We start from the raw sequence: 22,170 nt of genomic DNA on the forward strand, positions 1-22,170 counted from the left end.
AAAAACATTATTGATGATGTCTTTTAGAGGAGTAATCAACTGTATTAAATGCAGATGTTTCATTAATAAAAGTGTTTAAATAATATTCTCTTTTCTCCTGTAGGTAAAAATAATACATATGATAAACCTTTAAATTTTTAAAAATAATTTAAATAAGTTACCTTATTTTTCCATAAACATTCATTTAAATTTTTTTAAGTTATTAGTGGAGTAAGACATTTTTCAAATATAAGTTTTTCTCATGGGATAATTGTTTTGTGCTGCATTGAAATTTGGAACATGCATATTAGAAAAGAGTTGAACTCACGCATGCTGTGTTGTACTGCATAGACCTGGTACTTTTACTCAATGTTAGCTGTCATTCTGTAGCAAAATCAAGTGTGAAACAGGTAAAAAAAGCCATAATTAGCAGCAGTTCAAAATTTTATTTAAACATCTTGTTGGTGGTATAGTCTCTTTAACACTATTTTTAGCCATTAGTTAATGTATTTTGTATTTGAAAAAGCAATGATACAGTGCTTGATGGCTCTGAGGTAAAGACTGGAAAAGATATGAGTGAGAAAGTGTTGCAAGAAAGATCAGACTTTTCTCTCAGGTCTAGCTACTGAAAGGTGTTCTCATTTGAACTTGTTACTTTGTCACTCAGGAGTGCTTGCTGAGTCTCCCCTTGCTGAGTAGAGAGTGTCTAGATGAAGGAGAGCCTAAAGTAAATCCGTAGCCCCTTGGATAACAGGAGATAATGCGTGCTCCCAGTCATGTAGTATTTGACATTATTTACATAAAATAATGAACAACTTGAAATTTTTGAGTAGCTTCCTAAAATGTGTCCAGAAATTTGAAACAACTGGGCATGGAGACACTGCAGCAGTGTCAGGAGCCCATTAAATTTAGCTGTGTGGTCAGTTACAAAGGCAGCTAAGCTCAGTTTTGTGACCTTTTCAAGTTCCCAGTAATTTTCAGGGTACAACACCACAGTCTTGGGCATGGGTGCTGTCTGCAGTTACCTCAGTGGATTGCACAGCTGTTTACTAGAATTAGAATTTTGGATTTTCATTAATTTTCACAGTAATGATTAATATGCTAAATGAAAATAATCTTTGCAGATGAATTGGTTTAGATCTTGATAACCAGCTCTTAGTTAATGACATGCTTTTCAAGGGTTTTTAAACTCTCTTTATCAAGATAACTTCTTTCTTTGAGATGTTTTGTGCACAAATGTGATACTATTTGAATGTGTCCTCATTTATATTTTTAAAAAGTTACAAAAAAATAAAAATCACATTATTACCAAGTACCACAGTACTTTTGAAATTCTCCAAGAGCAGGCTCAGGGGATTTGGTATACCAGGTAACCCACATTATCTGTCCCTTTGACTTTTCTTTTCTATCCCCTTTTCCTCCCGGTGTGATACCACTGAATGGATGCAGTTTGCCATTGTGAATTTTATCCACCATGATGGATGCCGTGAAAGACGTAATTTGAGGGTCTGGGACAGCCTTTGTGGTAGCTTCCTTCCCCGGCTCTCAGTAGGAGAAGCTGTGTGCAGACAGCCATCCTCCCTTCCCAGAGGACAGGAAAGGGTGAGAGAGGTGGGGGTGCAGAGCAGAGTATGGCAGGGGTGTAATATAAATTAAATTGTGACCATTTTAGTTGTTTTGTTACGTACCGGTTATAAAATGTTGCATTTTGGTTTTGGATCAGCAACAAAATATTACCTCTAGGCATGAATAAACAGCCACACCAACTTTTAAGTATCTAAGGGAATGTCTAAACAATGACCAAAGGGCATAATTTTATGTTAACCTTGTTTCAATTTGCGTTTGTTGTTTTAAGGTTACTTTTTTCTGTGTTGTGGTGGTAGTAACAGTAGCAGAAGGAATAATCTGCCTTCTCAGTAGCATTCTCTGCTGGTGCCAAGCCTTTTTCCTGAACCTGTAGGTGTTGTGTGGAGAAGTGGGTGACAGATCTTCTAACACTAAAGTGATCATTGGTAAAACAAACAAGACAAAATTAAAACTTCTGGGAGAAAGAGAAGCATCATATAATCTGTACTGTTTATCTTAATCAAGGTGTAATAAAATTCTATAATGGAGGAAGTATGGGTGTTTGCTGGTGTGTGAGCCTTTGCTGTGTAATCTTTTAAAATTAAATACTTCAGTAAAACACCATTATTTTTCCACCGATTTCTGTGTCAGTTTTCAGCTTCTGTATCTTAGGTCCAAGAATATTATAGCTTAATAAAAAGATAGGGAAAGGCACTGTGAATCAAGCTAGAACAGTTTGTAATAGTGCTTCATGAGCTTCTGCTTAGCATCTCCTCTTTCCACTCAATCCCCATGTCAGAGGTGGTTAAAATGACCACTGGAGGGGTTTCTGAAAAGTTGGTCTCCTAAGGACAGCCATCACCAGCAGCCTGAGCCCCTTCCCTAGTTTACTGCAGTGATGTGGATGCTGAGGGAAAAGGAACCTCCAGCAGTGGGATGGAGTAGACATCTGCGGCAAGAACTCAAGTCCTTCCTTTCACATGCCACAAGAGTATCTGTACTTTCTCAGGAAAATTCACTGGAAAGTAATTCCATCGCAGCATGAACTCCTCTGTTCAAGAGATAACACAATCAGTGCTTTCACCCCCTTCCAGTCAGGTCTGATCCTCTTTCCTTACATGCTCACATAAATGTTACTTTTCAAGAGCCCTCATTCCCCTGAGGAGCTGACTGTGTCCTATGATGACAGCCAGTGTCAGCTATACATTGTGAAGGCTCCTCCTATCTGGGGAAATGTGAGAGGCATTTTAGCTTATCAATTTAGCTATTCCCCCTCCTCACATTCTCAAGGGGCCCTTACTTTCAAAGAAATGCATGTAGTTCAGAATGTTAATGAAAACTCTGCCAAAATTGTGAAGAGATACAGGAATGTTAAATGACATCATATACAGGGTGCCAGGATTTATGCACAAACATAAATAATTATAATCAGTTTTAAGTATTTTTCCTCACTTAGTAAACATCAAAATACTGCTGTGTATGTATATATAGAAATAGCATTTGTGTCTGGTAGTTGTACAGCATTTTTAAGAAAAGACATACACAATTCCTGAGAACATTCTTTAATGTGTATTTCTGGCTGCTCCATTGGTTTCCTCAGCCTGTTCTTTGCCCTGCCCACAGTCTCAACTGGCAGAACAGAGGGGGCAGCTATGGGTATGTGGGGCAGCTATGGGCATGTGGGGCAGGAAGCTCTTGAGCCCCAAAGATAACTATTTGTCTGTTGTAGTCAACTTACAATAAATCTGAGCATTCCAAATTTTTTAGTAATTTTAAAATTTGTCCACCTAACTGACTTTAATTATCAAATACACAGATAATAGTTAAATGGTTGCAATAGTGCGAAAACTCTGCTTTTTATGTCCAAATTATCAAAACTGATTGATTATTTCTACCTCTTTTACCCTGTCCCTTTACTAGCTTTTAATGTATATCAGAAATTCATCACATTCTGCTACTTTTCAGAAATTTCACCAGTATGAATCATTGTCAAAGCCACTGGATGCAGTGGCTTTCATGATGCTGCCTTGCAGAGTGTTGTGCTTATAATATTAATACATGTGCTTCACAGCAACAAAATTATTTCAATACCTGCAAGCTTTTAAAGATTAATAACTTGCAGTTCCTCTTTGGATACTAAGGTAATATCAAACCTTGTAATTCTTCAGTGATTGTGAGCTCTGGAAGAAGAAGAGACAGATAAGCAGAAATTGTCATGGTGGAGATGAAATCTTGGATGATTGTAAGATGAGCTAAGCAGTTATGTTCAGAAGCCTAATACAAGACATCTGCACAGACTACTAAGAAAATTTATTGAGTTTTTAGTATTTACTGCATTTGTAAAGCTCTTGTAGGATAAGTAACCAGATTTAAATTTCAGTTTACATATGGATTTAATGCTTAGAGATGTTAGTGTTTTTGTAGTTTTCATTTGCAGTGTTGTATTTCAAGTATATCTCTAATTCTGCCTTTTCAATGTAATTTGAACAATTCACAACTGATTCACATTTATTTGTCAAAATTATAATGGAGGGAGGTTCAAATCATGCTGGTTGAATTGACTGTGTTGTTAATATCGGGCTGTGATTTGATCTGGGTGTGTTTGAAGCTGTCTGGCCCTGCCCCTATTCAGTCCTTGAGAGCAGAAGATAGTTGCATTCAGGTGGGTCAATATAAGATTTTGTTTTTCTGTGTATCTCTGTGCTAGCAGAAGACACATGGAATAATAATCAAAGAAAAAGGTGCTGGAGGTGGAGGAGTGATGACTACATACATTCATGTTGCCTGAAAGTACTTTGTAGCTTCAAGTCAAGCTGTGTGTATGGCCCAGCAATGGGCAAATTTGCACAGCAAGATGTGTAGCCATCATGAGGAACATATCAGGTTGTAGAAGGATCATAGTGACCCAGTCCCAGATTTTTAAATGTGGATTTGAAGTGTAGATTTTTTAATTGCACTGAGTACAGTTCAGTGGTATAATACAAAACTTTTGTTTTTGTTGGTGAAACGATGGTGTCATTTGGCAACTATGTTTTTGTGCTTCAGTCTCTCAAGCCTTGTGCATTCTTGAAAGTAGTGGGCTCTCCTGAGAAGCTTCCAGAAAGGATATTCAGTGGCTCTGTCACTGTATGTTGTAGCTTTGTTTCCTATGGCTAATAGAACGTGAAAAATGGGGGAGGAAACTTGACAAGTGTTTTTTTGAGAAAACAAATGAAGAATGCTGAAATGCTTAGTTATAGGTATGTATGTGTGTATATATAATATATATTTTTTATATACACACACACACAGAGAATTTGTGAACTAGAAGATCAAAGGTTTAAATTTTTTTTATTCATTGCTGTTCTTCTGGGACTGGCAGGTGCTCCCAGTCTTGGCTCAGTTATTGTCTGCATTTGCCAATTGTAATCTTTTAATCGTGATCCAACAACAGTGGTTTAACAAGAATCTATATAATCTCTTGTTTAATAACACATACTAGTGTTTCTTTTGATCTTATCAGCCCAGAGATTGCTTCAGACTTGCTGGCAGAAAAAAAATTAGGAGCCTCTAAGAGCTGAGTGTTGTAGGTGTAGCTGAACTGGCCCTGTGCCCAATAAGTATCTGACAAATTGTTTTCTGCGTTTTCATAAAGCCTATCAATTTTAAAGCAGCAGCAATTTTGCTTCAAAAGTTATTTAATTTCAGCTAGGAAAATTATCATTATGTGGATGACCACAGGTATGACAAGAGTTTTCACCATTACTTTTGATAGCTCATGAAGTTCTCCCCAGATATGCTACATTTCAATTAGAGACAGAGCTAAGGTCTTACAAAGATTTTCATTTGACAGGATCAATTAGAGAAAGAAGGTAAAAAACATTGCATCCCTTGAAATTAATGGATGTGGCTCCATTTCAGGATTTCCAATTGGCATATATCTTTTGGGATTACTAGAAGTTTGAGCTTGGTGAAGGACAATCACCATTTTCCCTAAGCCCTTTTGCTTTCATACAAAACCAAATAACCTGTTTTCAATGTAAAATATCTTTGTCCTAAAAATTTCATTATTGACATTTCTGTACAGGAACTGTGTGACTTCTTTAATAAGCACTGACAACACTGAGAATTGAATAGCTCATTTGTGCTGCTTGCTGCAATTCTTAGAATTGATGACTACTCCTAATAGAAAAATAAAGGATATTATAAAGAGATTTAAATGGAAATTAAAAAAGAAAAAGTAAATAAAGTTTTCTGATTACTGTGTAAAAGAGAAGAGATATTTTATGACTTCACAGTAGCTAGATAGTGACAACTCAGCAGGTACAGACAGTAATGTTTGATGGTGGTTGCATGTGTTCTGTTACAGCTGTTGGATCTTGGACTCAGAATTGCAGTTGTTCCAGATCTGTATGTGCCTGAAGAAAGTCAGAGAGCTTTGCATTCCCCCTTGGCTCCTTCTCTCTCCCTAGGGGATTGAGAAAGAAGGAGCTTGTGGTTAAATGTAGAAATGGTCATTGAAAACACCTTGGCCTTGTCTAAGGCACTATTTGGTGCTCTAAGGTGCCATCTGTAACAAAGTACTGGCCTTGGAGGGAGGAACAGGAGACTTGGACACAAAAAGCTGGAGGGCTGCAGTAGAGCTGGAGCTGCTGCAGGATTTGGGAGTATGTTTTCCCTTCAGTCTTCATTATATTTTCAATAGAGTATTAATAGGTATTAATTGACAGACCTGAAGTATATATTTTATTCAATACTGAAATTTAAATGAAAATAACAGATTCAGAAGCTTTTGCTAAAGTGTGTAGAAATGCATGTCTTAGTATTTATGATACATTTGTTTTAGAGACATGCATCATATTGGAAAAGTAATACTATTTTTTTATGAATGCTGATGCCATAGGAGATCATAAAATCATCCAGTCTGGTGAATCTCACCACAAACTGCATCAAGTGTACCCAAACCAGTCGAATCACATTTCATTAATTAATCTTGGTAACCATAGAAAAAGTTGCCATTTTACTAGCTTAAGTTTGACAAGACTTCAGGTTCTAGCTGTCATTTGAGTTTTGTCTACCAAACTAAGGAATTGTTTTTATTCCTGCAGACTGGTACTCCAGCCACCTCCCTGTCCTCTCTTGAATAAGCCAAAAGCATTAAGATACTGGCAACTTTAGTTTTATAGTAAGTAGTGTAACCTGGGCATTGAATTGCTTTTTGCATCTGCCTCTCCTGGTGTTGTTTAGTTCACTGACTGATGGGAGTAGAGTTGTGCTCTGGAGAATCTGCTGTACTTGCCCAAAAAGAACATCACTCTAAGAAGTGGGGGATGAGTGACCTCCTCAAGTGATTTTTACTTACTCGGGGACAGTGAATAGATAAGTGGATAGGATAGATAGGTAGACAGGACAGTGATAGATAGTTCTCCTGCTCTCTGTGGAGAGCAGGGAGAACTAGTTCAGTGCTCAGGAAAACCCCTTGCCAAACCTATTGCTGATGTAATCTAGTGTTAAGTGGCTGTGTTGGCCCTCCTTTGCGCTGTGTCTGTGTAAGTGCTGTTCATGGCAGTGATCTCAGAGGTATAGCTGATGCACTTGGCACCCCCTGGGTTTTGGGCTGAAGTTCTCCCTTTTAGTCCCATATAGGTGATGATGCAACTGTCGCATAGGAACTGCTGTCTCAGCTAATGGTGACTAATTTCATCAGGTAATTGTTTACTGTGGTAATTTCTTGCCTGAGGTGTTAAATAATGGTTAAAAAAAAAACCCTATTTATAGTAGTAAGAGTTATAAGATCAGATTTTAAGAGGCTAAATGTAAAGTAACTTGGCTTTTATGTAAGTTCTTTTTGGTGTCTTTGGTGTCTTTTTATATGACTTCTGGTATCTTTGTCTAGGAGATCTTTTTTGCTCTTTTACTCAGAAAGACTTGTGATTTCCATCCCTTTTAACTATTAGAGAATTACAGAAAATTGCGTTCTTTTAAAAGTAGCTTTTTTTTTAATTGGAAAAGCTTAACCAATGTATTTTATAAAGACAGTTCATTGATTAGAATGTTGTATAATGTGCAGGTGGAAAAGAGATATTCCATACATATATATTTCTTGGGTCATGGAGTACAAGACTATTACATTAATCTGCATGGCTAGTTCCATTATTTTAATTTGTTTTATTTTGGTTTTGTTAGAAGGGAGTAGATAATCTTAGTGAAAAGAACTTTAAAAAACATTTTAATAAGGGCAATAACACATCTTGAAATAAAATTTGGGAACCACAAGCAAGTATAGCTTTGGGGGCTTACTGTTAGTGATGCTTTGGTTTTTATTAGACTAATTAATATGTATGGAAAAAAACAGAATGGCTTTTGGGTGCAACAAATTATTCTTCATGTCTGAAGTAGAGGTAAATTAGAAAAATAGACTGTGTACTCAGAAGTCCCATGGAACATCATCTTTGATCCCTGGTATAATAATAGATAGTAGAGCTACTATGCTGCTATTCAACTGTGTGTATAAAGGTGAGACGGGGTTATAAACTTCTAGTAGCAGAAACAACAGTAAACTCTTCTGTGGATGAATGTCTTTATTTTAAGGAATAAAAAAATACGCAAAATAGTTGGGGTTTTCTGCATCATATATTTTAAGAGTAAAAATTTGTAACCAACTGTACAAAGCTCCTACTTATATATATATCTCATTTATATATCTTGTAACTTTGGAAGAAATTGGCTCAAGTACTAATTACTGAAGGGGCTTACTTAAACTGGGTTTTTAATTTTCCATGTTTTTTACCACTAAGCCTTCCCTCAGACAGAGTTTAGCTGGCAGTTCAGTTTTCTGTAGCACACAGCCTCCGGGATCTGAGTCGTAGTAGTAACTTAGTTTTTATCAAGTGTAGCTGTAGGTCTTGCATACATTGCAAGTGGTTGATCAGGAAGGTGATGGTTTTCAGGCTTTATGATACACTGGAAGTCAAGTGTTATGTGCCAGTTGTTGAAGCTGCCTTAGGTCTTCTGTGAGCTGGTAGTAGCGCTATGCAGTGTTGAACTGTAGCTCCAACACTCTGGATGCTTCTACCAGCTAATATCACTGATCTGCCCATTTACCTCCTCCTGTCTTCATTAAATAGATTATGAGTACGTTCAGTGCTTTTCCTTTTAATTACTAGGTCTGTGTTCCTTTATCACAGACTTCAGTCCTACTCTTTATTGTGGCTGTAGGGGAGCAGCCTTCAATCAGAGACCTTTTGTACCCCAGGAAATCTGACTATAATGGAAATGCTTAAAGAAAATGCACATAACCTCAGGATTGAGTCATGTGCGGGAAAAGCCTGAATACACAAGACTCAAGTAGTTTTGATAGTTTCAGCAGTGTTATTTTTCCTTTCTTTGGGCCAAGATTTTTATCTGGCTATGAGGGAAGGTCATTTGTGAGCTACTTCTGCTGGTGTTACTGGGTCTACTGCTGTCACCAGGGCAAGTGGTAACCATTTTCACTCAGAGCTTTTTGTTTTGTGCTCAGTGCTGGGTACTGCCAGATGTCACTTCCTGTTGCTGATTATATGACGTTTAAACTTTCTTGGAAAAAAATAAATACTGGCTTTGTCAGTCAACAGAGATCTGGGAAAAAAGTACCTCTTCAGTTTTGTCAGCAAATTTCCTTTTATTTTTTATTAAGGTTTAGCATAGTACAGTGAAGTATAACATAATCAATTAAAGTACTCACATACCAAATATGCTAATCCATAAGGATTTTTCCTTGTAACCTACAGGCATCTCTTCATAGATGTTAGAATCTTTAGGGCATATCATTCTCATTAGCAACATGCAGGTTTTCTGCTTGTATCTGTTTCTTCAGCTGGAAAGTTTCAAGGTCTGTATTTTGCCAAGTACATTATGTTGGTCTTCTGTTGTAAATCAAAAAGTAATGGACTCTGCAAGAAAAATCCCTAGTGAGACTTCCTGCTCACTGGAATAGAAGTCTTAAATTCACTTAATATTTAGAATTCTATTTCTGTAGGCCTTAGTATTTTCCTATTTTTTTCAATATAGTTATTTTAAAAACTAAAATAGGTACTGCATATTGTGCAGCACTTATCACAAAAATTGTAGAATGAGGAAAAGTTAAAAAAAGGCTTATTTTGAAAGTAGCTTAGATTTGGAGCACAGTGACAATTTTTCTTCTGTTTCTGCCGTATTTGTTCTATGATAAGGCAGTCTCTGGACTTTGCATGAGGGGTTGTGAATTTCATGTAGAAGAGTCTGGGTCTGGTTTAGCCACATGTTTTGCTGTCCTTCAGTTGAGTAAATGTTGGAGAGACCCTGTCAAACATGCCCACGGCATTTCTTAGATACATTTGCCTCTACTTGTCTTAAGCATCTCTGATAAAGGAGATTCCACAATCTCACAGACAACTTGTTCTGGTGTATCACTACCCTGGGGAGCTCTTTCTATTATCTAACCAATGCTTTATTTGCTGTAGATTTACTCTGCCTTCCTCCTTCCGTACTTGATGAGACAGATTTATTAGTATAGAATAATTATGCAAAATAGTTGTCATATTCATCGCTAACTACTACCTTTATAGTTTCAACAGTTTTCAAACAGTTGTACCCTATGGACCTTTTATTCCCATTGTGAGCTTCTGGACTGCCTTGTTTTGTCTATGCTTTTCTTTACTAGTGGTGCTCATGAGGTTCAACAAAGGGTTGAGTCATGGCTCTGGTGAGGAATGGCACCAGTATATCCTGGGGGCATTGGAAAGCAGCTTTTCAAAAAAAGAATTGAGGGTCCTGGTGGGCACCAAGCTGGACATGAGCCAGCAAAGGCCCCTTCCAGCATAGGAGGCCACTGCCAGCAGGCTGAACAAGGTGATCTTTCCCTCCTACTCAGTGCTGCTGAGGCATGACTGTAGTGTTGTGTCCAGTGCTGCGTTTCCCAAGCTGAGAAAGCTGCGGTGCTTTAGCCTGGAGTAGAAAGCTCTGAGGACATCTTAATTATACATATAGATACTTGTTAGATTATTATCAAACTTACTGGGAAAAAAAAAAAAGGTAAAAAAGGAATTAAAAAAAGGGGCAAGAAAAAGCCTGTTTAATGAAGTGGTTTTAGTATGCAAAGGCATATTTATTTTTTTAATTGTGATTTTTTGTTTTGTTTTGTTTTTATTTTGTAATCGCCCACCCCCCTCACATCATCCAGAAAACTGGTTCTTTGCCATATCTCACTTATTTCCCAACACTGTTGCTCAGGCTGTCAAGCCGCCTTCTCCCTGTGTCTCCAGAATAACCTCCAGAGAATTGATGGTTGTTTAACTGATCAAATAAATTTTGAACTTTACAGGAATAGGGCAGATATTTTTGAGTAGAATTTGTGTTTAAAAATAAGACTGCTTGTCTGCTTTTGCTGCTAGTTTGAAATGAAAAATTCAATTATCCTCATGAAATATAACTTTGCCCTAATGATTTTGTATAAAATGATTTCAGATGTTCACATTTTTGATGCAGATTAATAAAGTATGATAGTACTGATGAAGGAAAAGGAAAAAATGGGTAGTTTACACAGCAGATATTATAATGTCTCATGTGACCTAGTTTTAATTCACATGCCAAAGGACCTAGAAAAGGGAAACGGTGTAATTTGTAAGATTTTTTTTTCTCTGAAAGTCATTGTAAAGATTTCCTATGTAAATTTTTCTCACACTTTCTGATCTGTTATAACATGCAGTAGCCTCCTGTTCTACGTGTTTATAACCTTCTAATTTACACCTCTGCCACCTCTTCCATTTCTTCTCACATAAAGTGTTTGTATCCTCTCATGATGAAAACTTCATCACCCCTTGAAAATAGGTGCAAATATTTTCTGAAAGACTTGTGCTATTTCTGTAAGGATTTCGCCTCCTAAATGATGGTGTGAATATTGGCCAGTGTATCTAGAACAAAACAATATTTTCTCACTTGTGAGGTGTACCTGGCAAAGATGGATTTGATTAAGGCAGGTTTTCTTCAGCATTTGTGAGTCCCTGTGCAGGTGATAAGGAGGAGGTAACAGCTCTAAGCCCCAGCAGAGAGGATGGCTGGAGGAAATAGGACATTCAAAGACTCTTGTATGAGCACACTGATGATACAGAGAAAGATAAGCTTGTTCCAAGTGAGTTTAGCACTAAGCTAAACTATTAGAAAGGGTACTGTTAATTGGGAATATAATCATCTGCTCTCAAACTTACTGGAAAGCAGTTCAGTACAAGCAGCTGTCTATGCAGATGTTTTAAACACTGTGCCTTTTAAACTGGAACTAGCAATATGAGATTTGAATAAATCACAAAAGCAAAGACTGGTAAAATATGATGTTTAAATTTCAGTTCTAGTATTTTATTGTTTAAATTCTTTTGTTTTACAATTATTTTATTACTTGGTCTTTTATTACAGATGCTTTTAAATGGTGTCATTTGTTGTGTCTCTTGTCCCACTACCCTGGTTTGAGTTTCAATTTTTTAAGCTTCCACAGGAATCATTCGAAGTTCACTAGAAACTAGGCAATCCTTTTTGGTGGACTCAGACAAGCTTTCATTCTGGCCCCTCAAGCATATAATAAATAAAGCGTAGCTTTTATAGTAAAAGTTATAACATCTTCACGATCCAGAACATGCAGTAGTAGTGTGTTATATAATAACACTCTTTCTGCTTCTTGTAGGTCCTTTTGTTCTGCATCACAGCTGCTCTGTTCATGTTCTTCTTCAGGTATGTCGCTGGTGTAACTATTTATGTTGTAAAAACCATTTTGAACAGTGTTTCTTAGAGCTTACTGCTTTTTGGTACTCCTCTGTGTAGTCTTCACTCAAGATGAATTGACTGGAGTGCTTCCGAGGCATCACCCAGTGCTGTGATCATAACTGGGCCAAAAAGGGAAATGTTGAGTCTTCTGGAAACTATACTGATTACTTCAGGAGTTTCATCTCCTAAGTATGACCGTGGAGATATAACATAGTGTGAAAACAACTGAAATCTGCTTTTCATGGCTTTTTAAGAGCTCATGGCAGGAAGATCACATTTACTCTTCTGGTAAAAATAGAGGAGAACAGGAAAATCAAATTTTGTGGTCTTAAATAATGCCAAATATTTGATTTGTGTGCGGGTGCAACTACCTTCCTTCAATTTTAGAATAAACTTGTTTCACATGTTTTCACAAGTTATGAATTATATCCATGTTTTAAAACTTACAGTGGTGGGAGGTGGATGAGACACTCATTTTAATGGCTTGTTTCTCTCTCAGATTGCAATATAGATGTAAGTAATTTATCTTATTTCCCTTTAAATACCAGACCTCTCAAATTTTCTTCATTATATCTCAAATTGGAAAGTTGCTTTTTAAAGTGACCTTTGACTACAACCCTTTGGCTTAGAATTTTCTGCGGCTTGCAGCCATCTATGGTTCTTCAAGCTGTATGATCCCCTGGTAATTGCAAAACTCTGGAAGCTGCAGCTTGTTTTTCATAATTCCATTACTTACGGATATTGGCCAAGAGCAGTCCGTGGATAGAAGAGGGCTGTTAATTTAGGGGATTCGAAGAAGCATTCCTCCTTTCATCTATAACCTATTAAGAACCTTGCATTGGCAGTCTTCTTGCCTTATTTTCTTCTACGTCTCTGAGTTAAGCCATAACAACCTCAGAGAATTAGACTTATAAGGTTGAGGTTAGACACCTGTCTGCATGCATGCTGGTCAAAAGAACTCAGAGCACTAAAATTCTGCTCAAACCTATAAATGCTGTATGATCTTGAAGGAAACTAATTGTCTCTACCTATGTCTTTGGTAATGAAGCGGTGCAAGTTAAATCACAGAATCCTAGAATAGTTTGGTCTGAAAATGAGCTTCAAGGTCATCTAGTTCCAGCCCCCCTGCTCCAAGCCCCGTCCCACCTGGCCTTGAACACTTTCAGAAACGAGACATCCACAGCTTGTCAGGGAAACCACTCACCACCACATGGTAAGTGGTTCACAGAAAAGAATTTCTTCTTAATACCAAATCTAAGTTGCCCTCTTTCAGTTTGAGGCCAATACCTTGTCCTGTCACTACATGCCCTTGTAAAAAGTCCCTCTCCTTTCCTGTGGCTTCTTTAGAGGTGAGAACTGACACAGAGCCCAGATGTATTTGGTGAATTTTTCCCTAACCTGACACAGTTGAATGGTCTCCAAACCACTTTCTCTTCTAAAATAGTGACTCCATGCCAAGGCTGATCGAATATCCTGTTGAGCAATCATCAACAACATTTAATTCCTTTTGTCTTTGTGTTTTAACAGCAGAATTAAAATAGAGACTCAAGTTTAGTTTAATTATTGGGAAAAAGAAATCTATTTCTAAACACCAATGAATGTACTAAGACAAATTTGTCAAAAATAATTAGCACAAACTAGTTTATGAGGTGTTTTTTTTTCTTCCTTTCTCAGTATAATCAGTTTTGTGAGTCTTCTTTTGTGTGAAGACTTCTTCACATACTTTCCTAAAGAAACCAGGTATAAAGGGGTCTGGGTGAAAATACCTCTGGGTATTTGCACCCAGAAACACTGAAAACAGTCCGATCAACTGCTCAGGGAGAAGAGACAGCAGAGAGGTCACTTAATCAGGCCTCAGAGTTGTCCATTTGTTTGGACTGGCTGTGATTGTGAGCTGTCTGAATCAGTATGTGAATTAACCATTGATGCCCTTCAGTAAAATTTTGGACAGTCCTTGGAAAAATCCTGTGTGGAGTCTTAGGGAAAGCAATCTTCCTGTTTCTGTTGTCATCTAAGGCAGAAAGTAATTGGGAGAGTCATTAAATTACATTTCCTATTTAATGGCTCAAAATCGCTTCAGCCTTAATCGTAAGTGGATCAAACTGACAAAATCATGTTCATACTTTTGGAATAAATACCTTATTCAAAGTCAGATCTGTTCAGCTTGGAGAATATATTCCTGTTGACTATAAAACACTGCTAACTCTTAACAAGCATTCACTGACCTGAAAAACAGAAAGTTCTCTTTTGCATTATACTTAACTTATTCCCAGAGTGACTTTTTGTTGTGTCCATCCAACTAAAATGTCAACAAAGGTACTGAGAGCAGTAGCAGTCATGGTCACCAAGATCATATAAAATGTCTCTATCATTAAAGATAAAATCCTAATATCTATATGGTGTAATTTGAAGCTTAAAACCTTTCTAAAAAGAGATTTAATGTAAGTCTACCTCTACGCTTTGAAATTCTGACTAATGCTTGGGAGTCAAATGTTGCACAGAATAAAAGCAAAGTAGTCTTTTATTTTCTGTGTTCATATAAACTGCCTTATCTGAGGTTATGGGTTCTCTGATCTTAAAAATTATTACTGTCCCTAATATGTAGCCCTGGTTGGAACTGCATTCCTAACAGCTCCAGATTTAACTAAATTTGGCTGCTTTTTCTGCTCTGGGTAGTTTTGAGCTGAATCATTTTCCTTGCACAGCTTGTACTGTGATGCATGGTAGCTGCATCAGACTAAGCCAGTGGTGCTGATTGAGAAAGCATGGAGAGCGCAGATGCTCCACAGCATTCACATGGACTTAGGTCATTTTTAAGTAATTGCATAAAAGGTGATCTTAGCTGAATCGAGGTAATTAAAAGTTATTTGAGTTGGAAAGTTCAAAACTGTTTATTTTGTGGAAGAATTGAGATGTGTTCTATACATCACACAGCTTCCAGGGTAGCTTTCAAGTTGCCAGGTTAACAGCAGCCTGTAAAGTTGAGTTTGCTTAGTGTTTCTTCTGGAAGGCCAGTGCTCTGGTTGATAGATATCCATTAAAAGAGAAAAAAAACAATATGGCATTTAATTGCAACATCATCATGCCTCTCCTTTGAGGTGGGTGTCTTCCTACCTACTCCCTACTGTTGCAGGAAATACTACTGTAACAGATGTATGAGTCTTGATCTGTGGAAGCATAGACATTGTTCTTCTTGATTTATTTGGATATTTCTTTTTCTAGTATATTGATTGTCTTCAGTATCGTGCTATAATCTCTATCTTACATTGTTTTCTAAGCAAGTACTGTAATAATGGTCTGTTAATGGAGCAGGTGTTTCACACTAGTTGAAAACTTCAAGCAGCCTTGGTATTTATCACTGGAGTTTTCCCCAAATTCTCTTGGACTGTTCGAAAATCATTGCATCTGCTACAGGACAAGAAAAAGAAGGTGCTAAATCTCAGGAGTAAAGAAGTGAGGTTACAGAACTGAAATGGTAGAAGGAAAAACCAGGAATAATTACTCCAGAATAGATAAAGTGAGAGGAAAGTCAGAGTGAAAGGTAAATTCAGAAGAGCAACATACAAAGGAAGACAGTAGGAAGAAGGTAGGAGAGAGTGACCAAAGAGGGAAGAAAAAAGGTCATGTCAGGAGACAGGAAAAAATAGAAGAATATACTAGGAAAAAACCAGCTGAAATGCAGATGATAGGTTTACAAGCAACAGAGTTATATTTACAGACAGAGGAAGCATATTTTAGTGCAGTACTTTTTTATTCTCTTCCATTCACGTCTTGTACTTTTCTTCTAACTTGGACCTCTGTTTTTTCTCAAAATGCTTCTGCTATACTCCATTGGAAGTGATGAAATGAGGGTGCATTACTCATTTGTAGATGGCTGTAGTATGCACAGTATAGAGGAATCTGACATATGTATATTTAATTCACACATATAGACAACCACACTTGAAATAGGATTGTTCCCCTTCCACCCTTATTTGCCTAAGAATCTTAGATACAGAAGTGTGTCTGGGGAGAGGAATGTTCTTATATCTGTAGGAATTAATTTTTAGGTGATATTAAACTCCACTGGGTCTGGGTGTTCACCACTTACTCAAAAAACCCAGTACTTAGTGGTGTCATCTGATGTGAGTAAGACTTGTTCACAGTGTGCTACTTTCGTAAAGAAAGGGGTCTGGGTGAAAATACCTCTGGATATGCACAGTCTAGCCAACTCTAGTTCCCTTCAAGGAGAAGAGACAGCAGAGAGGTCACTTGATCAGTCCCCAGAGACCGTTCTTAAAGTGTCTTGTATTAAAAGTACAGTTTTCTTTAATGCTTCTAATTGTTTTTAAATTGCAGTTTACATGGAATTAAGTTTGTGGGTAGAAAGGTTTTGATTATACTATGGTTTCATGCCAGTTTATTTCAGTTTGAATAATTCATGGTACTGTCCAGAATACTCTTCTGGAGTAATTGGATAGAATGAAATGAACAAGCAGGAGGGATCCTACAATGTGTAAAATAAATATTTGTAAAACACAGTGCAATTGTTTTTTTTAGTAGCAGTTTCATTTTGAATAGTGCGCAAGAGATTTTTTTGGCAGGGTGATACAATGGCTGTGCATTTTCGTGCTTGAAGGAGTCTACTTAATATAAAACTTGCAATCTCTGTACAATAAATGAACACCTACATAGAAATCCTATCCATATAAACTTAGAAAATCCAGCAATTTGGGTGAATATGTGTTGGCAGACTACAGTACTGGTTGCTATAGTAGTTAATCCTTAGGTCATATACCACCAGCTTATAATATGCACATGTTAATTCATCTGCTCTGAACCTTAGAAAGCAAAGCCCCACCTATGAGCCGAAACCAGCTATTAAGGAAGGCTGAATGTTTCTGATGATTGATTGATCATGAGTTGAGGATGAAGGCTGCCTTTTCTAGAGATAATTGCTAAAGTGTTACTTTCTGAAACAGTAATTTCAGACAATCTGAAGCTACTGCTGTGATTTCACAAAGCAGGACATCATGTTTTTCATAATTCAGGATTTGCATAGGTCACAGGAGAAAGCTCTTGATCTCTTAATGCCATTTATATATTATGTGCAGATTAAAAATGGTTAGTGAAAAAAAGCACCTAAGAAATTCAGATGCAGTGTCATATACTGCTATTAGAGTACTGAAACTTTTGTGAAGACACTGAAAACCTTTGAGAAAGGTCCTTTTGTTTGCAGAGCCCTTTATGCTATCTCATTAAGGAAATTCTAGCCTCCCAAATTACAGCTATTTGCTCTTCTTTCTCTGTGAAACACATATCCTGTAATTTATTCAGTATTTTTGATATGATATTTCAAAGTGCCTTTATTTTCTTTTAAAAATCTGTGGTACCAGTGCCATGTTAGTCTCTTGTTTAGTCACCTAAACTGCCTTCTGTGCTGAAGCAACTGCTTGAAAGATATTTTTGCCTTTTAATTCTACTTCCCTGCTGCAGTAGAACCAGCTAGCTTAACAGTCAGAGTTGCTGTTATATGGATTTAATATGAAATATTCTTCCCCTTTCTTATAAAGATTATGTTGGAGCTTTTTCCATTTGCTGTAGAGTTACAGGAGCACATTAAAAGCCCTCTGCTGTTGAATTATTATGTAATAAATCAGAAGAAAAAAGAGATGAGGATTTTTTCCATGTTTATATGTTTTTTACTATCCTTATATAAACATCTCAAAGTTAGTGATTCAAAGCATTGTTTTGGTAAATGTCATGAAACTTGATTTCTGAGGTATTTTGGATGACCTGGTGAGTAGATGAAAACATTCAGCCTCCTAAGAAATGCTATAAATACCAGTTTGCTTTATTTAGCATGAGCAAAAGTAGAACATGGATTGCAGGAGGGGGTTGGGAATGAGAAGATAACCTCCTGGGTTAACTCAGGCACTTCTGGAGAGGCTCACAAACCAACTAAAAATGCCCCCCAGAGACCTGCTGCTGGACTTCCACAGACTGGGTTCAAATATAAATATGGGTAAAAGGTGAGATAATCCATGTTCTGTTTATCTACCAATAGGATAAAAAGTGACAAAGAATTTTTTTTCTTTTTCTTTTCATGAAACATATTTTTTGTTCTCTCATAGTCTTTTAGCAGACTTCCACTGCATTTTAATTTTTAATTTTTTTTTTTCTCTTAAATCTTACTGTACCATATAGTGCTTTTGGATTTGGTTTGCAGGGAAATTTTGTGGGTTGCCAAATTTTGTGGAGCTCTGGTCCTAACTCTACTGCATTCGCAGCAGAGGGAGATTGATCTCATCAGGCTAATGCTGGACATACATGTGTAGTTCAGAAATGATAAAGATGCATCTTAAGCATATTTTTATTACTGCAACAATTCAAGATTTTTAGATTTTCATACATGTAAGAAGAAGATCTGGACCTAGAGATTTTACCAAAAAAAAGTATATTTAGGGTGGAAAATTGCAGTGTCCAGCAGGATGAAGGGTGGCATCTGTAGCTGGTTTGTGAGCCTCTCCTGACACTCTTGCACCTTCATTGTTTGCTGTGGCTGCTGTACAATATCCATGAGCAAATCCCACTTCTGCAATTTTTGTGTTCTTATATTTCCAACTGCGAATCATTATTTTTCACCTATTCATTTGGAGACAACAGTGGTATTCATAAAAGTAGAAGAAATCCATTTTGATCTCCAACATAGCATTAAAGAGAACCTTACAACAATTAGATCTTTAATATGTCTCTAGGGCCTCTTTCCAGGGCTCATCTTCAGCTTTAGGCACCTATCTGATTTAAGTTAGGAAATTGGACGGAAAAATGGGCAAATCTAAGGCAGTTCTTATCTTGTGAAGGTTTAACTCATGTTGAGCTGCTTCCTCTCTCTAACTGATTATGTAGGGGATTGTGCACTAAACTTACTTGCATAGCTCCAGGTGGAGTACATCTTGGTTAACATTTTTCTTTAAAGTTACCTAGAGATCCTGTTAAAATTATTCTGAGGGATGGTAAGTGTTTGGTATTAATGAAATGCTGAGATACTATGATTTTAAGTTTTTTTCTAACCTATTCTGCATACATGGCCCAGATCATCTTTCTATTTCTTGGCTTTGATATGGAAAAAAATTACCTTGTGTTCTGCTAATAAAAGCAAAAAAAAACCCAAAAAGGACATGTTTATTTAAGGTATTTTTTTAAGTATTTATTTTTATGGGTTATTGCCAAAGTTTTTGGATGGAAATTACAGGAAGAGGACATCATAGAACGAACTGCTCTCCTGCTTGAAAAAAAATATGTCAAACACTTGAAAATATCCTTTTATGTTCTAAACAGAATTATTGTGATTTTTACAGTAATATAAAGTTCAAAACTTCAGTAGACTCTGTGATCTCTTTAGATCCTTGTCAAGAGGAAAAAGTGAAAGTATTTATACATTTTTTGTGTCCTAGAGATGCATCTTTAGAACTAGAAAGGTTTAAATTTGCCATTATTTATTTCTGTCTTTCAAAATGTACATGCCAATTTGGTAACAGTATTTAAAGTATTGCTTTAAATTAGAGATTTGTCATGTAATGTTAATTTTACAAAGTTTTTTTCTAATACCTTTTCTTGAGAAAGAATGTGTTAACAATATATTTAGTTTAGTGATTAGAATGTAGGATTTAATATTCATGTTTGCCTTCTGAATATATGTGTTTGTGATACTGAAATGTTACTAGAACAGACTTAGTCTTAAGATACCAGGAGTTATTGGACTAATTTCCTGAAAATACCCCGAGAGAAAACTTCTGACATTTTGATAATGGTCGTTGATTGTGTGATGCCTGTTGTATTTACAGTGTCTGCCAAGGAAATGCACACCACATCAGCCTGTAATCCTTGTACTGGTTATTTTATGGTCAGCTATGCTATGGCTGCCATGCCAAGCCAAGCAATGTCCCTGTCTCTGTGCCTACCCCCAGAAGAGGTGCAGAGTGCATGTCCATATGCACCATAAGAAACTAAACCAAACCTGAGAGTCTATACTGCAAGATTTAGGTGTTCAAAGGGATAAGCATAAATATATTTACATTATTTCAAACACTCCTTGTGGTAATAAGATCAAAGCAGCTGTTACCTGGTGCTGAGCCGTGCGAGTGTCATCTCTGCCTGCCCCTGTCCGAGCTGGCAGCTCCGCAGTCTCCTAAAAAGCAGGTGAGAGTGTAGGAAAAGTGAGATAGAGTACAGTGACAGTGTCACTATCAGCAGAGACAGATGATTAGCATCGCTTTCCCAGAGTTGTAATCGATTGGGAGCGGTGGTGGTGGGAGCCAGGGGGAGGGAAGGGACTGGGAGGAGGCTCCGTATGGGGCTATGTGTGGTGGGCAAACAAATGCTCCTCTTGAGTGCCTTTCAAAATATTTTTTTCTTTGGATCCTCTTGAGGATGACTGATGGATTATACTGAGTTTCAAAACTGGCTGTTTCCCCTTGACCTACTTCTGTTATCAGATGCACTGCTTGACCAGAGAAGAAAAGAGAAATGTGAGGAGGAGAGATGGAACAGTATCCACAGTGAAGGAGTAAGAAGCCAAGCAGGACAGGGTTTTGACCGGCCGTGATCCAGCTATAATTAAAAGAGTAGGAGAACATGGGTGGTTGCATTATTAGGGGTGTAGTGTAGCTTTTTGTCTTTGGGTTTACTAAAGCTCTTCACATAAAGTACTTATTTAAAAGTGTAGTGGATCATCAGTATAACTAATTTGCAAGTCATCAGGTCATTTTTTTTCCTTTTTGTGTTTCTTTGTCTTGATCTAACATAGAAACATTACATAGGTTTGCAGCTTGCTTTCTACAACTCTTTTATTATATGCCTAAGCAGTACCTAAATGTTATCTGTATCAAATGATAGCCCAGAATAAAGGTGGTCATTGCCCTTTTGGCTTTTTAAAAAAAGGCAGATACTGCCTCCAATCCCTTGAACCACCTTTCTTGTTATAAGAAGTTTGCCAATCCCAATACATACTACTTTTCACTCTGTCTTTCAAGTTTAAAAGCTAATAGTGGATTTAAATGAGTAGGCAAGTATTTTATTGTTGTATTATACCCTTATCTTCAAACTAGCTCTGTTCTTGAAGGCATGAGCTGTGGTTAGGTCAGGTCCAAATGAGAAGTATCAAATGTGTGGGCTGAACTTGGGTTAGTTTTCATTTTCCCTATGTTAAATCATGCTGCTCCTGATTCCTGCAGTCTGCAAAAAGGCTGCAGAGTAGGCTTTTTCAGCTGCCAGTGAGGAAAGAAAATTATGTTCTGTTTAGTTCCTGTCTTTCCTATCTTTTTTTTTTTTTTTGTAGTTGTAGTTTTTCATATTGAGATATGCTGGTACATCTGTTCAATGGAAATACATGTGTCAAAAACCAAGAAGATTCTTTAAAGCATCTTTAAAGCATGTGACTTCTCTTTTGCTGGGCTTCACTGCTTTTAAAAGAAACAAAACCCTTTTTACCATAAATTCAGAAATCTTGCTTAATTGCTTCCTGTGGATTAAGTAGCACCAATGATTTTACAGCTATAGGGGAAGAAAGGAAAAAAAAATTTATAAAAGCATCGTGGTTTCTGTTGCCACATTACATGGTACACATGACAATTTGCATGCTAAGAAATAAGTGAAATAGGGATTTTAGGACTGTGCATACACTATTAAAAATGTACCTAATTAGGCCTACAGGAATAACTTATTTCTTTAGGAGTTAAAATGGAATACCAGTTATTATAAATAGTTCATTGCATTTGCTAAATCAGTAAGTTTACTCTTGTATAGAAAAATACAAACTTTTGAATGTAATGTGAAGAGATTAAATTTAAATTTACCATGTTTAGTCACTTTTAGCCATATGGTACATAGGTTCCT

General features: G+C 36.9%; 1 protein-coding gene across 1 annotated transcript in view; it reads left to right on the top strand.

Moving 5' to 3' along the window:
* TMEM135 (transmembrane protein 135) overlaps nucleotides 1–22,170 on the top strand; it is a 158,046-nt gene that overhangs the window by 86,294 nt on the left and 49,582 nt on the right. The window contains exon 6 of the mRNA XM_053971012.1: nucleotides 12,215–12,261. Within this exon, the coding sequence (XP_053826987.1) occupies nucleotides 12,215–12,261 (47 nt within the window). The remainder of the gene's footprint in view (nucleotides 1–12,214; nucleotides 12,262–22,170) is intronic.

Source organism: Vidua macroura, chromosome 2 (genome assembly GCF_024509145.1).
Source record: "Vidua macroura isolate BioBank_ID:100142 chromosome 2, ASM2450914v1, whole genome shotgun sequence".
Taxonomy (NCBI): Eukaryota; Metazoa; Chordata; class Aves; order Passeriformes; family Viduidae; genus Vidua; species Vidua macroura.